The sequence below is a fragment of the Paroedura picta genome, chromosome 7 (genome assembly GCF_049243985.1).
Source record: "Paroedura picta isolate Pp20150507F chromosome 7, Ppicta_v3.0, whole genome shotgun sequence".
Classification (NCBI taxonomy): domain Eukaryota; kingdom Metazoa; phylum Chordata; class Lepidosauria; order Squamata; family Gekkonidae; genus Paroedura; species Paroedura picta.
Window position 1 is genome coordinate 64351140 of NC_135375.1, and position 16569 is coordinate 64367708.

The 16569-nt window shown below is 42.1% G+C and overlaps 1 protein-coding gene across 9 annotated transcripts in view; it reads left to right on the forward strand.

Annotated features, from left to right (window-relative positions):
* LOC143841024 (uncharacterized) overlaps positions 1 to 16175 on the forward strand; it is a 182623-nt gene extending 166448 nt beyond the window's left edge. For 8 of the 9 annotated variants that reach the window (XR_013232531.1, XM_077344610.1, XM_077344613.1 and 5 more), the window contains one exon: positions 8418 to 16175. Coding sequence is in view for 8 of the 9 variants with exons in the window: in XM_077344610.1 (XP_077200725.1) it covers positions 8418 to 8520 (103 nt within the window). In the remaining variant the exon portion in view is untranslated. The remainder of the gene's footprint in view (positions 1 to 8417) is intronic. The other variant, XM_077344609.1, reaches the window with a different exon arrangement.
* Positions 16176 to 16569: the final 394 nt, after the last annotated feature.

The following is a 16569-nucleotide window of genomic DNA, read 5'->3' on the forward strand; positions in this document are numbered from 1 at the left end:
TAGGGCCTTCCTGTGACTCCGGGGCACTGGACCTTTGGTCCTGACCACAGGACGTGATGGTTCAAGTTCTATTTGGCAGGGGTCTCAGAAAGTGATGCCGGGGGATTCCTACTTGGCTTTATTGGCATTTATCTGTGAGATTCCACAGGTTTCAGTCTTATCACCCCTGGTATTTAATATGAAGCCCCTGGAAGAGGTCATCAGGAGATTTGTACTGCAATGCCACCAATATGTGGATGATAATGAGATTTTGTTTTATTTTCCCTCTAATTCCAAGGATGCTGTTCTAAACTGGCGCTTGGAGGCAGTAATGGGCTGGATAAAGGTGAAAAAGCTAAAATACCTCCCCCCCCCAACAAGACAGAAGTACTCTGGGTTAGTACAAATGCAGATAAGGAAATTCAGATTTGTCCAGGATGGGGTTATTACCCCCCCAAAAAAAAAGCCAGGTTTACAGCTTAGGAGTGCTACTGGACACAGCAGTCACTTTAGAAAACCAGGTGGTTACAGCTGTGGAGAGGGCTTTTGCCCAGCTTGAGATAATATTTTTTTTATATGCCATTCTACCAGGAATCTCAAAGCGGCTTACAATCATCTCCCCACAACAGAGACTCTGTGAAGCAGGTGAGGCTAAGAAAGCCCTGATATTACTGCTCAATCAGAACAGCTCTATCTGCGCTGTGATGAGCCCAAGGTCACCCAGTTGGCTGCATGTGGAGGAGGAGTGGGGAATCAAACCCAGCTTGCTGGATTATAAACTGCTACTCCTAACCACCACACCATGCTGGTTTATGTCAATGGAATCCATTCTAGCCAGAGTGATTCATGCCTGAATTACATCTAGACTAGACTGTTTCAATGTACTCTACTTGGTGCTACCCTTGAAGAGTGTTCAGTAGTTGCAGCTGGTGCAGAGCCATATGGCTAGGTAGTTGATTGGGGCCAGCTATCAAGAGCAAGTGACTTTGATATTACAGCACTGGCTACTAATCTGCTCCCAAGTTCAATTCAAGGTTTTGGTTTTAAGCTTTAGTCCTACTTGGGACCAGAGTGTCTTAATGACTATCTTCTCTGGGCATTAAGATCCAGGCAGAGGCCTTTCTGACTGTCACATCAACCAAAGAGTGTGTTTGGTGAGTGCATGAGAGAGAGCCTTTTCTGTGGCAACCCTTGTTTATGGAATAACTTCCCAGCATTGTGCACCTTTCCCCCCACTTGAAGATCTTATTTAGAGCTGCATTTGAATAAAACAGTTATAAACTGTGGTTTTTATTTTTTTTCTTTAAATGTAACCTATGTGATATATTGCATTATTGTAAGCTGCCTTGAGATGCATAAGGAAGAAAGGCAGCTAATAAATATTTTAACTAAACAATAGTGTGAAATGCACCCTATTGCAAATGTTCCCAAGCTTAATTTTCTAAATTTCCCAGTGTTGTGTGCCCCCTCCCCCCCACACACACAGAGAGAGGTCAAGCAGGGGCAGGAAGTAAAACAGACTTGGAGTCCTCTTCAGAACAATTCTCTGCAACAGTAGGGAGGATACTTGATATGACAAAATATTTCAAAATGTGGTTGAGTTCTCTTTTTGTAGATGAACCATAATGGATAGTTAAAATGTCACATCCTCCCCTCCTCTATTTATCAAAATCATTTCATTTGTAAAGCCAAAGACTCTGTACTTGACAGGAACTTGAAATGTTCTCTCACACAGCTTATATCTTGCCTGTCAATAAGATTTAAATATTTTAACTCCTGATAATTTGGCCTGTTTCTTGCTGATTACAGCGTGATGATCTGAGTTTCCTGACTGTGACGGTTCTTATTCAGGGATAGTGCAGGTTCCCTGTTTCCCATCTCTGGCCCTTTCATCATGCTGGGTTAATAGCCGACTGACTTAACTGCCATGAAAAGTAGTGTAAGAACAACCCCTTTGTGCATCATCAATGGGGGCTTTGGGATATTTCCTGCCCTGTGTTATTATGGGGAGATGAAACCTTTCTAGTCCTCATGCAAACAATGGGGACATTATTTTTTTTAAGGAATGCAAATGAAAAGAAACAGGATCAGATGAAAGTACAAACCTTATCAGTTTTTTGTATCTAAATGTAAAAATGTTCCAGTGTAGACCTGGGGCCTGAAGAGCTGCCACATGTACATAGAATTTATGTAGGGTTTTGTTTTTTACATCTGCAACAGGAGATATTGTTTCAGGGGATTATGTGAAAAGATTGCATCAGTCCCTTTCTCAGATGCATGGTACAAGATGAGCGCTATGGGCATGCATGGTGGAAGGGAAAGCTTGTTGGCCTGTTTGCCAGCCCATGGATGGGCAATTTGGTCACAATGTTATTTCCAGAAGCCAGTGCCAGTGCTTCTGTTGGTCTAGCCTTTGAGCCACCAGAAGCACCAGCCTGAGAGTGACAAAACTGAAACAGGTACATCTGCAGTGGAGACAATAGCCTTACTTTAACAGAGAGGCCTTTTCATCTGTCAAACTATGGCTGGTATTTTGCAGGGCTGAAATCTAATCTCTGCAGAGCTATGAATCCTACATTTTATCCATCTAGATTTTGTTTATGCAAAAGGAATGTTTCTGACCAAAAATATGTAATCTGTTTTTACTCCTCAAAACTAAAAGCAAGGAGGACAAGTGATTGATGTGTTGGAGCCTGATATTTGTCTTCTGTCTTATCTAAGGCTTTAACTAACTGATAAATTGTGCCAGATGCTTTCTGACATTCCAGTTTACCTTAGCTCCATGAAGGATAGTGCTTAAAATATATGTTTCTGGGTGAGGATCACGAAGGTATTTGCAGGGGTTATAAATCACACAAGATCAAGAATTTAAGAAGAATCCTGATGGATCAGACCAGTACTCCATTTAGCCCAGCCAACTGGTTCCTCTGGAAGTCCAACAACAAGGCATAGATTCCAGTGGGTAGCCGTGTTGGTCTGAAGTAGCACAACATAAATTTAGTCCAATAGCACCTTTAAGACCAACAAAGACCATCATAACTATGGCGATATAAGGCAAAAGCAAATTGTGGCAAATTAGTAAACTCTGTCATAATATGATGCCATATGATAATTCTTTGCTAAAACAGCTAAGCAGTCCTTTTGAGTTCAGTTGTAGTTCACAAAACATTGGAGAAATAAAACTGTCCACTTTAGTAATAATTAATGGCAGACCCTTTCACAGTTGTGAAAAGAAATAATTAAAAGAGAAATAATTGCTGGCCCTATCTGTCTCCACCAAAAATCTTCCCCTGATGTTGTCTGTGGTATATCAAGATTCTTTGCAGCCTCTTGATATCAGTCCAAATATTCTGGGAAACCTTTTATTTCTTGCACAGCAAACAATCACAATCACAATACCTTGATTGGCTTATTTCTAACACAGCTTATTGAAGGTGTCATGAACAGATAATTATGTGTTTTGCATTATGATAGTATGAAGATTAAATGTTCCTAATTTATTTTTACAATAGTTGTAGATAGAGTTAGAAAGGATTATCAAGCAAACTGAACAATAAACATTTTGAGTTCTTAAAACCCTTTAGCCATTTAATTCGTTTTATACGCTTTATGCCTGCAATGGAAAGAACTGCAATCAATTTGGCTAGACAGATTTTTTTTTTTAAGTGTCTTTGGAGATATTTTATAGCCATATATGTTTAAGAAGCTGGGCTTCAGGGCTTAAATCTCACAAATACATGAAGTGGTAAACCCATTTTTGGATTGTAATACTTCAAACCTCAGGGTAGGGCTCACATAAGTGATTAATTCTGCTTGTCATCTTTATTAGCTGTAACATCATAAACTGAACACCAAGCTATCTGTAAACCGCTCTGCGGTTATTAATAAAAGGCTAAGGGCAAGTTGGGAGGAGTTATGGCTGGCGCTGTACGGGATAAAAACTCGGAGGGGCGAATCAGGAGCCACAACTGTCACTCCTGGACCAAGGAGGCAATGGGGAGGCACGCTTCACACGCTTCACATGCTTGGCTGCCATGGACTGCGCCTCGATGCGGGGAAAGGAGCAGGGATGCCGCATCGAAGACGCGGAGGCCCTGCTCCTTTCCAGCCGCACACCCTCCCAACTTGCCTGGGGAGCTGGGAACGAATCCCACGGCTCCCACGACACCTTCCTGCTACCAGCTCCCCGCCTCCAGGACCCTACCGCTGCCGCCAGAAGGTCAGCTGCCACCCGCCAGTAAACCTCCCGTTTGCTTCCTACCCCCAACATCTCCCCCTTCGTCCCTCCTTCCCCGCACCCGCCACCACCGAACGACAATGCACACCCCCCAACATCGAGCCCTCCTCCCTCACCAACCGCACCAACACTGCCCACAACAAGCACCGCCGACTCTGCCGCGCTTCTCCCCAAAACCCTACCCTCCAACACAAGCCTTTGCCCCGCCACCCACCCAGACACACTCCCACTCAACCGTACTCACCCCCTCGACGACCAGCCCGTTCTCCCCGGCCTACTCCAGCCCACTGCAACGGCGCGGCCAGACCGCACGACCCACGCGAATGCCGCACCGCCAAACAACTGAACCATGCATGTGCAGAGTTCCGCACATGCGTGGCTTCCTCCCCCCACGCTCCCTCCGCCCACCCCACGACAAGTGACCACGCATGCACCAGCTCCAGAGCATGCGTCGTTCCCCTCCCCCTCCCCCAACCCCAACCGGCCGTACGCCTTCCGCTGCCCGCCGCCACCCAACCCGGCCGCACACAGCGTGGCACATGGCTGTCCACCTCACAGCCGGCCGCAACCCACCATCCCCGCAGCTCCCGGCTGCTCTGGAGCTGCCAGCGGAGAAGAAAGGTAGCCTGACTTTGAGCAAGCCAAGCCCGGCCCCGCAGAAGCCTTCCGCGGTCTGGAGGGGGGGAGGAGAAAGGCTTCTGCGGCCCCACGGACGGCACGGCCCGCCTCACTAACCCGCCCCATGCCGTTCCCGGCTATGCAGAAGCCTTTGGGAGTCGGGGAGGGGGGAAGCCATCTAGCGCCCATTTTATTTAAATATAAAATGGGCTTTAACTCTAGTCATGAATAATACCTTAAGGACTGTCTTCTTCCCTATGAACCAACCTGTTCACTCCATTCATCTTCAGAGGCCCCACTTTGGTCACCCCCACCATCTAAGGCTAGATGGGTGGCAATCCAAGACTTTGGCCCTGCCTTCCCAGGAATCTGTCTCCCTCTATTGGTGTCTTCTGCCAGTGGGAGAAAACTTTTGGTTTAGTTTGGCATACCCCAGTAACAGCTGCTGGCCCTCCTCCACCATGTTGGTGTGTGTTTTATTGAATTGTTTTATATTTTTAATGTTTTAACTTGTTTTAGTATTTTTATATTTGGCAACCTGGGAATTCTGTTCTGATGGAAAGGTGGTATAAAATGTTTTAAATAAAATAAATATTTGGTATACATATGGTGTGCGCATTCTGCATTTCAAGGACAATGTAAACACAGACCTCTACATTGTCACAGTGTTATATACTGAGGTTAAGAAAGTGTCCAGTCTAGTTAATTTTTTTGTGTATGCCTGAAATGATGTCTGAATCATTAACTCCTCCTGTATCACTTACCATCTATTAGTCGCTGTGCTATACCAGCTGTTATGATATAATGGTAACGGTCTGTCATCAGCTTTGGTGGCTGATATATTGGAATAAAAATTGGTGCTCTCAATTGACTTTCTGTTCAAACCTTTTATTGATAGATTTATACCCTGCTTTATTACCCAAGAGTTGATTTCGTTTGAAAGGGAGTGACTGTACTAGGGCAGAGTGGGGATTTGAAACTGGGTCTCTGGCTTCACTCCTTATGTCTATTTTCAGGATTAATCTCTATCAAAAATGTTGCTCTACTAGTGACCACTGGAATCAGTTCACAAATGTGTCACCTCCACACACACTACTCAGCGTAGTCATATTCCATGCCCACACAACTGAAGAAGTCAGTCCAGCAGACCTTCACCCAGACAGATCTCCTATTGGGAATGTTTTCTTTTCAGTTCTCTCTCCTAAGGAGTACCTGCATAATTATCAAACAAGACATTTAGTGTGACATGCAGCAAGATAATTGCAGAGATATCACTTTTCCTTCATCTCATCCAATGTTTTTTGCTGCAGACATAGCAAGTGTTCATGATGATGAGGAAACAGCTCAGATTACTATGTGCTTTGGCTTGCAGCACCGTCTGTCTGACTCGAGGCAGGGGCTAAGAACCCTTCTGGTTCATGCAAAGGCTGCCAAATTAGCTGAGAAGGTTTTTAATTATACAAAGAAGGGAACATTAAAAAAAACTACTCAAAACTATGTAGAATCTGTAGAAAATCAGTTTTATGAGATGACGCTCCCTCCACTGCCTGGCTTTCTTTTGTACGTGTACAAGCTATCATGCTATACAAAAGACACCCTTTAAAGAATCCAGGGCACCCTTATTCTCTTAGGAACCCTCCACTCATCTGTGATGGGGTGCAGCATAATATTCTCAAATTCTGCAGTGTATGGACTTAAGAAACCATGAAATTGTCTTTCGCCAGTGTTCTATCATCTTTTTGGGTGTGGCTCCTATTTAATGTCAGATTTTGGATTTGTAGTACAGCTTGAACATCTGTCTTGAACCACCTAGCTCTATGAAAAATAACTCCCCTCCTTCCTGTTTCTCTTCTGAGGTGTTTCTCCCTGCCTCTGATTCACTTATCATACCTCAACTGAAAAACACCTATTCTTTGATTTATACATTGCCAACACAATGACTCCCCTCTTCCAAACTGTGTGCACATCTGTCCTAGTGCCTCTTTTACTCTCACTCGCTGATCCTCACTTATGTCCCACTCTCTCTAATACCTACCACATCTGCTCCTCTTTTGTGCACATGTGCTTTCTTTCTGTGACTGTATTCTGTTCATCTCAGCCTGGAGTACTTGACTTTCCCCCCCTTCTTGGTTCTTCTGTATGACATTATTCAGTCCATTTGAGCATCCTCTCCTTTGCATGACCCTTATTTTTCTATCTGATAGCTGAAAAGTCTAGCTTTATTGTATTTAACTCCATAAATCATGTCAATTTATGATACACATACGGTGCATACTTTTTTTTAGATTTACAATTTTGGCTTGCATATAAACAGCACAGTGAAATATAGCATTTTATACAAATGCACATTTATTCTTGCTTGTACTCTTTGTCTGCTGAATTTGTTATAACAAATCTCTAAAAATAGGCTTCATAATAAAAAATATCAATATACTGAGAAATCAGCAGCAGATCTTTCAATTACTATAGTTAGCTGAAGTACTGCATGCAAGTTCCTTACGCCTTAAAAGCAGGTGATGAAACTCCCTTAATATTGTGGATGTTTTTGTACACTAACAAGGTGTTAATGATCACAAGTATGGAATCCAGAGATTCATGGTCTCAGAATAAAATATGAATTTGGTCAGAATTAATTTTATGAGCATTTGGGGTACTGAAGCACTGTAAGAGGCTTTGGTTCTTTTTCTTCTTTTTTACTTGCTCAGTGCAATCTTGTTCCTCTAGTACTACAAAGGAAAGTATAGAGTCAGAGAGAGAGAGAGAGTCATAGCTATAAGAAAGCTTGGGTTGCTTCTTTGCATTGTTCATAGAATCATAGAATCATAGAGTTGGAAGGGACCTCATGGGCCATCTAGTCCACCCCCTGCACTATGCAGGACACTCACATCCCTATCGCTCATCCACTGTAACCTGCCACCCCCTTAAGCCTTCACAGAATCAGCCTCTCCGTCAGATGGCTATCCAGCCTCTGCTTAAAAATTTCCAAAGATGAAGAATCCACCACCTCCCGAGGAAGCCTGTTCCACTGAGAAACTGCTCTAACCGTCAGGAACTTCTTCTGGATGTTGAGATGGAATTTCTTTTTAATTAATTTAATCCCATTGGTTCTTGTCCATCCCTTCGGGGCAAGAGAGAACAATTCTGCTCCATCCTCTATATGGCAGCCTTTTAAATACTTGAACTAATTTGTGGGTCTGGTTTTGGGAAGAAAGTAGACAGAGGAAAGACAGTGGGAAGTCGATGATGGTGTATATGTGGGCCAAGAATTTGGAACAGCTCTGGCATAGGCACCATTTAATTTAGAAAACAGAGAACCAGATACCTGAGTGCAAGAAGAAAATATTGGCATACTCAGTATTGCTAACACTGTCTTTTCTTGGTATATGATTTTGTCATGATTGGGAATTGCAAGCAGGCTGTGCTGCAGTTTGATTGTTTGAATACATAGAAGTTAAATGCCAACTGGCGTAGATACTCATTTTTATATACTGAACATGGCTCATAAAATCTGTCAGTGGTTTCCTCTTTGAGATAGTATGGTTGTTGGCCCATTCCAAGATGATGATATTTCCTTTTCTTACAGCAGCGAAGAAAACATTCTAAGTTTCCCAAAACACCATGAGTTGACCATGCTCTTGCACCTTGGTGGAGATTTCTGTCCTGAGAATATCACTCTGTTAGATTAACGTCATGCTGGAAAGAAGATCTTATTGACCTGTATCATCATTAGAACACTGCTCTAGTTTTCATTTGAGAATGAACTTATCACTTCTGTCATTTGTACCATATAAAGAAAAAGTACGTGCAAAATAATTGTATTGCACTGCAAGACTTACCAAGACTGTTTAGAGGTTTTCTTAGAAACAGACAAGCATTGAGTGAAGCCCGGAACAATATAAGCTACCTTCTTGTATGTTATTGCACCCTGTCATAAAAGTTACATTTTAAAAAATTAAAGATAGAATAAATTATTTCAAGCCTGTTAGCTTTATAGCATCATGCTGTTGTAAAGCCTGAAAATTCTATTTCTCCCCTTATCCTGACAAAGACCAAGAATGGCCACCCAGCAAGCTTCTATAGCAAAATGGGGATTCAGACCTGGGTCTCCCAGATTCTAGTCTGACACAAATCACTACACAGCACTATCTCATCAGCCTGAAATCTGGCACACAGAATCTATTGCAGAACACTGTTACCAAACTCTGGTGTTTGAGTTAAACAATTTACCTTAAACAAAGTTTGCAGTCTCCTGGAATTACAGCTCATCTCTAGACTACAGAGATCAGTTGCCCTGGGGAAAATGGATGCTTTGGAGGGTGGACTATATGCCATTGTTCCCCACTGAGCGCCCTGTCTTCCACAGCTCCATCCCCAAATCTCCAGAAATCTCCCAACTTGTATCTGACAACCCTGCCCCCACATCCCTGACCAATGACCAGAGGCAGAAGTGTCACCTTTCCCCCTTTTGCCAACAATTCATAAACATTGCAGGGGTCTTGACCTGACTAGCCTATTTACAAAATATGTTGTGTATGTTATAGGGGTTTAAAATTTATATTTAATACATTAAGTATGCATTATGAATGCAGGGTTGTCTGTCATGCTCTATGTGAGGATATGTCCCCTCAGATAGGGTTGCCAGCTTTCAACAGGGCCTTGAGTTCTCCCAGAATTACAACTGATCTCTTTATCATAGAGGAAAGAGCAACTTCAGAAGGTGGATTGTAAGGTATCACATTTTCACTGAACTCCCTCCCCTCTCCAAACCCTGCCCTCCTGTGTTCTTCCTCCACATCTCCATGATTTTCCCAAGCTAGAATTGATAGCCCAACCTATTATCTGATGGGCAGCCTCTGTTTGTCTCAGGCTGCTCCACCACTTCCCTGGCAGGTCTCAGTTGCGAATAGGGCAGGACTTCCCTGTTGACCCAGTCATTGATCAGGTAAACAAGATGGTTCTTCCTTCATGGCCAGACTGTCAATCAGCTGGAAGGCAAGGAGAGCCATAGGGCCCAACCATCAAGGCTATCTGTGCACCTGACTCTCAGTAACTAACTAGAATATGGGGGTATCATGATAGAGTCAGGGGCTGCTATGCTCCCTGACAGTGTCAGTGAATTAATTCTTCTCTATAGAATGTCTACTCTAAGCAGGGAAATAGTAATTGCATATCTAGCTGAGAATAGAGAAAGCTTAATAAGCTTCAGTAGCAGTAGAAGAGATATGCATTATGAAATGGAGACTGATACAATAAGAGATAATGTATGTGTGTCCCAACAGTATATTTACAGGGGAGAGGCTGTTGCTGTTGTTGTTACATAAGTACAGTCGCATGACAGCATAAAGATGGAAGAGTCCACTAGTGTAATAGGGCAGTATTTAAAAAAAACACACACCCTTAAAACTAATGTTTTGATAGGTTGTAAACCCCTCACCCAATTCTAAGCACAAAGTTTGAAGGCCTTTATTGTTTATGTTTTTATATTGTGCACCCCTCCCCTCTGCCACAAAAAGATTAATTTGTTCCATTTTATAAGGGGACATTTAATTTTTGTTTTAAAAAAAATCAAGAATTGAAGACTATGTATTTACTCTCACCTGATAAAATATGGAAATCATAAGTTTGGTATCAAAATTTCTGTCCTATGCCATCAGTATAGATGATGTAAAGTGTGATATTTTGTGCTGTCTTACAACATAGGCATGAGACAACTGACTCTTTCTTTCCTCTTTTCATTCTAGTTGCTTCTTTTGTCAGTTTGAGGTACAACATTGAACTATATAATTGTGCTATATAAATGATTAAGAAGGATTTGGTTACCAGTGAAAAAGAATTGTGTAGCATGTACACCTGAAGGAATGAATAATATCAGTCTAATTTGGAATGTAAAAAGCTAAAAGAACAAGGGAAATTCCAGTTGTGTGTCTCTTAAATTGTTAGCAAGCATAGTGATGTCAGGTTATGCAAACTGTGGCTCTCATGGCAACGAAGTTCAGGTGGTACTATGCCCAGGTTTTAACTGTTCTCCTCAAGCAATCTTTTACATTTTAGAATTATTTTCTAGGAGGAATACTATATCACTACCCTGCCTCTCAAGCTATCTTTGCATGTGAGGCCAGATGTGTTCTTCAGTTACATGGTTCTGGCAAGCAATAGATTTTTTTCAAAACCTTTGTTTACATTATTGCCTCAGGATGGGAGTTGCAGGAACAGCCAGATGAATTGTGGACAGCCTCCAGAGGACTATGGTACTGCTGAACTAATTTTAGAATGCTGAGGCAGCACTCTTGACCGTACAGTACTGTCAGAGACAAGATTCCAAGGAAGAAGGATAATTTTAGGAACAAGACCAAGAACTAGCTTTTCCTCTCATTTATGCTCATAGAAACCTTGAGAGTCTCTGTTGAGACTATTATTTCCCTCCACAATAAATAAATGGATGTATAGTGCAGGGCAGCAGATTTTTCTGTATCTGTTTGTGCTGGCAAATAATCCTAATGACTCTGCAGAGCTTTAGAAGGCATTGACTTCATTTGTACATAATTCAGGGCTTGAATCCTTATGGGATAAACCAAGCTCAGCAAAGCCTTCTATGAACATGTGGAATTCACTGGCTTCAGAAGAGAAAGCTCTCAAGTTTAAACTGATAAGAATGAGGCCATTTCATTTCTCTTCTCTAGCTGTCACATTCTTCCAATGAGCTCACGGAACTGCATATTGTTTCCTTCATACAGGTTTGAGGGGAAACTGCTCTTTGGCCAATCACAGAAGCTGGCTCTTAAAAAAAATCCTCTGGTGTATGTTCAGAGGGCATAAAGCTGATCCTACCTTGCTTTGCTGTTTGAGTCTACTGCTGGAGATGTGGCTCGTAACTTTTGCTCACTTCTGCTCTTAGCCTGGCACAATCTGGTGCTTGGCTCGCTTGAGCAATAACTTGCTGTGTGGTGTGGACTTCTGGAATGGTTCTGATCATTGCTAGAGAAGACTTCTACTGGTTTAATTAATCTTTTAAAACAATTTTACCTCCCTCCCCCCTTAAATGATGTTGTTTGGACTTGGTGGGTGCGTGCTGCTGGGGAGGGGTCAGGCAGTCGGGTGTCTTGACAGCAAGGCCCTTCTTGTTCTTTTCTTTGTTTGTGTTATTTTTGTTGTGGTTTTTTTTTTTTGTTCTGTTTTAGTTCTTTTGGGGTTTTCTGTTAGTATTCTCTGTTCAGCTTCTGAGTTTTGCTGCTTGGCTTTGGCCTGTTTGGGTGTAGAGACATGATCCAATCTTTTTGAAACTTGGGGCTCCTTTAGAGGAGAGGCTCCAGCAGCTAACCTGAAAATTTGGTGCCTCTACCTCAATCTCCACCATCACAGCCACTGAACAGATTTTAATAGCTCCATAGGTTATAATGGAGCCAAATCAATTTGGAAAGCCCAAATTGCCCAAACCCAAATCCCTATACTGATAATGGGATTCAGACCTACTCAACCTGAATTCTGAAAAATGATATTTGGATTCCCTACACTGAGCAGAGGATTGGACTATAGCACCTTTTCAGTTCTATCATGGTATGAAAGAGGTTTATTGTTTCCTTTTCCATCTCTTATGACATGGGGCCAGGAGGCAGATTGAGATGGGTATTTCAGATTGAACATTTGGAGCACCATAAAAGAATGGCAACTTAATTAATGGTCCTGTGTCCTTATTGTCAAGCCATGAAGAAAGAGGACACAATTTGTTTTTTTTTCTGCTTCAGTCATCAAAATGTTATGTGGTAGCTCTGCTGTGTCATTTGCTAGAAGAAAAGCAAGCAAGCTCAAGAGAAAGGATGGTACTTATTTTTGCATTGTTACATATTGAGAGCTCTATACTGCTCTGGTCTACTTCTGTAATAAACTTACTACCAATGCTGCTGCTGCTGCTGCTGCCGCTGCCGCTACTACTACTATTACTGTTCTCTATGCATTTTCAGTGAAAACTTTAATCTTACATCAGTATCTAAAAAAAACAAACAAACCCTGCTCCTTGTTCAGAAACCAGAAGTGCTTTCCACTTGCTAAGAGGCAGGTTTTGCTGGATCCATTTTGGTTCCCTTTCAAATGGAAAGGATGTTTGCCCATGCTCTCAGATGCATTTTGTCATTAGGTCCTTTTTTCAAATAAGCTTTGAGGTGCTACATTTTTTTAAATTCAAAGTTGGCAACCCATGTCTCCTTCACCTGCTGTATCATGGCAATACTCACCCGCGGCCACTGGCGCAGACTTTGTGCTTATGTTTGATGACTCCCTTGAAGAAGAACAGGCCCCTAATAAATTGCAGAGCCATTACCCTTTATGCATACTTGTTCTAATAGGTGTTGTGGATTCCTGCCTCCTAATAAGGAAAGGAAGTAGAAAAACCGCATAAATTCTCCCGAGGGAGTCAGACAGCCTGAAGCCATGTTTGACGGCTGTTCCCGTTACCATGAGATTCAGGAGCAAAACAAAGATTAGGAAGGAGGGAGATATTACCAGGGATTTTGGCATAATTGTCCAAGATTCGGAATGTGTTTTGCTTTGTACCACTTTGAAAAAGCAGCACTCCGACAGTACAAGATGGCACAGTGAGATTAAGCAAATACTGGCTGTAATTAGCTAAAAAGACAGTTACACAAAGCTATCGAGCAGCTTTTAAAAACACACGAACAACCAAAGCATGCTTTACTTTTAATCCCAGGAATAAAGGCCAGACATGGCTGGGATCTGCCTGTACTGTAACTATTTATTCAAATACATGACAGCTTATAGAAAATGCCTTCAGAGGGTTGATTTTTCCATTCAAATACATAATTAAAAATAAATTTGTGTCTTTTAATTCAGGTTTGCAGAGAGTTGATGCTTTAGTTCAGTGTGTTACTTTTTAATCTGATAAGAATAAGTTCTTTTTAAATTAATATTTTCAAATGATAGCTTTATAAGTTGTGCTTTCATCTCTCTAGGCTGTTCTGCTAATATAGCTCAGAAACTTTATCAATAATTGAAACCCAGTGGCAGAACAGTTTTTTTTCCTTTTAAAGTCCCAGCTTCAATCCCTAACACCTTCAGATTAAAGATTTCAGCCATTGGAACAGACGTTGAGAGACTAGGACCGTTTATGCACTGGTGGCTTCATGCCAGGCTGCAGACTAGAGTTTTAGTCATGGAAGGTTGCCCCACCGCTTCCGGGGGAGCATTTGGCCCGGTATGACTCATCTGCCCCCAATTTGTGCTCCTGCACGGGAGCTGGGGCAGTGAAGTTCCCAGTGCGTAAATGGCCTTTGGGATGCTGCTGCTATCAACTCCATGGAGGAGAGAAAAGTACACAAAAGGCTTCATCCCAGGTTTCAGAGAACACAGCAATTATATAGCCCTATGTAGCAATCCTGGCACAACCATCTTCATAGCATGGTATTCTGCCTGTGGCAAGGAAATCACATGTAGAAACCCTTCTGCAACCATGCCCCCTCCCTCAACATTAGCCTACCTTTGTACAGAATACACAAAAAAAGGGAGGAAAGCAACATTCTTTGTGAGAAGGACTGTGACATGAGTGGGAACAGTGCTGGAATAAGCACACACTATGAAAGTCCACAGAAGTAGGTTAGAAACTTAGAATCTTCTACTACAGCTGTTGAGGCAACACAAAGGGCCATTCTGCACATCGAAAAAAATAGCGTTACGCCAGCTAAATGGCATAATGCTATAAAACAAAATCGTGCCTCTGGCCATTCCTTACCTCCTGGCTCTCTCGCTTTCCTCTGCTATCTTCTCGCACTTCTTGGCACTCCACACACCTACTTGAAGTTGCAGAAAAGAGGAACATGCTATACATATGACTCTCTTCCACCTGTCAATCAAGCTAGGCAGCCAATCACCTCAATGTTTTAAAGGGCCTGTGATGCAAGGTATCTTTTTTTAAGTAAAACTTCTCTGTTGCTATGCCTATGCATCTAATCAGAGATGCATAGTGTTTATTTTACTGCCACCACTTTTGGAATTATGAGCCTTGAAGCTTTAAACAAGTAATCTTGTTCCTAATTTTTTTTTGGGGGGGAGGGGTAAAGAGGCATGCTTTGTGTGTTAACTGGTGGGGAAATGTGTTTTTTTTTGCTCTGCCTGGTCAATTTAGCACATATTCATTGCTCCGGGCAGTTTGCTTCAAAACGAAGAAAGAAAGAAAAAGGCCCCATCCCCAGGAGAAGGGAGAGGGAGGCGGGTGTGAGGATGGGTGCTGGAGCTGAAGATAGCACTACTTCGTCTCCACATATTTCAACGTGCGGTTGCTAGTTGCTCTCCTCTCACTCGCACTACATAGTTGGGGAAATCCACAACTAGCTCTTTAAAATGGAAGATGTTGCTGTTGGTTTGCTGCTGAGACACTGGATGCTGACGACATCATTTGAAATGCCAAAAATATGGCATCAACAAAAGGTAAGCCTTTCAGTATATTTTCTGGGTATGGAATGGCCCAAAGAGAAGGTGAAGTATTGTAGCTGGCTTAACCAAAGGCAAGGTATGCTCCTTCAATATTTCCCTCCTTTGCCCAACTGTACAAAATGCTTCATTGCTTTTCTTCAAGATGTCTGTTCTGTGGGGTTCTCTTTAGCAGAGTTTCCTCCCTCAAGTCTAAGTGTGCATGATGCTGGGCCAGAAAGATAGTTTCATTCCTCATAATTATTAGACAAAGCATCCGTGATATTGAGAGACAGACCATCGAAGCAGGAATCAATCGGATTTGTTCCCCCCGCTTCTTCGGCCTTACTTCCAACACAGGTCAGGGAGCTACTTATATGCAAAGTCTTATTAACCCACTCCATCGTCGTGCTTTTATGCTTGCTAGATTAAACATCTTCCCATCAGCTGTCCTAGCAGGCAGATACAGCGATGTACCAATTGGGAACAGACTTTGTAAATTTTGCCAATTAGAGCCTGACTCAGTGCCACATATTCTACTCTATTGCCCATCACATTCTATGCTTAGACAACGACTTGTTGTCCCTATTACGATGGACCTTTCTGGCCCTATGGACAGAATAACCAGACATTTGTTAGCTGATAGGTCCCCAGAAATAACGGAATTGGTGGCCGAATTCTTGGCTACTGTGATTCAAAAGGACAGTCGGCTAGGCAAGAATCAGGTCTAGACCAGGGGCACCTACAATTGGTGGAGATTGATGATTGCTGGGCATTCTGGAGGAATCTACTGTTGGTTACTGCTTATTTTATTTTCTTTTATTTGTTTATCTAGACTATGTAATTTTTATCAATTAATTGTGATTGTGAATTGCCCTTGTTCTTATGATGTTTTATATGCCATTAAAGGTTTTTTGAATTTGAATTTTGTTTCATTCCATGAGTCCTATTTGAAATACAGATGTCCCACAGGCATCAGTGTAAATGACTGTCATATTGCTTTCCTATACAAGTTATAGAACACATGTACAATCCATGTACAGTGTACACTTGATTTTCCTTTAGACATGTATTGACCATGTTACATGTATAGCTGAACATATGATGCATGTATAGCTGAACATATGATGCAAACACCATATTTATCCAGGTTTTGGTCCCTTGTTCTATTTATTAAATGAACACACATTAGCTCTTTCTTACAAACCAGATGTATGTGCCTTCACTGTTACATGTAAACAGGGGTCAAGTCTAGCTTTCATCCTGATATTAAATAAATGGATTCAAGCTTTTAAAAATACATAGGCCTCAAATTTGAT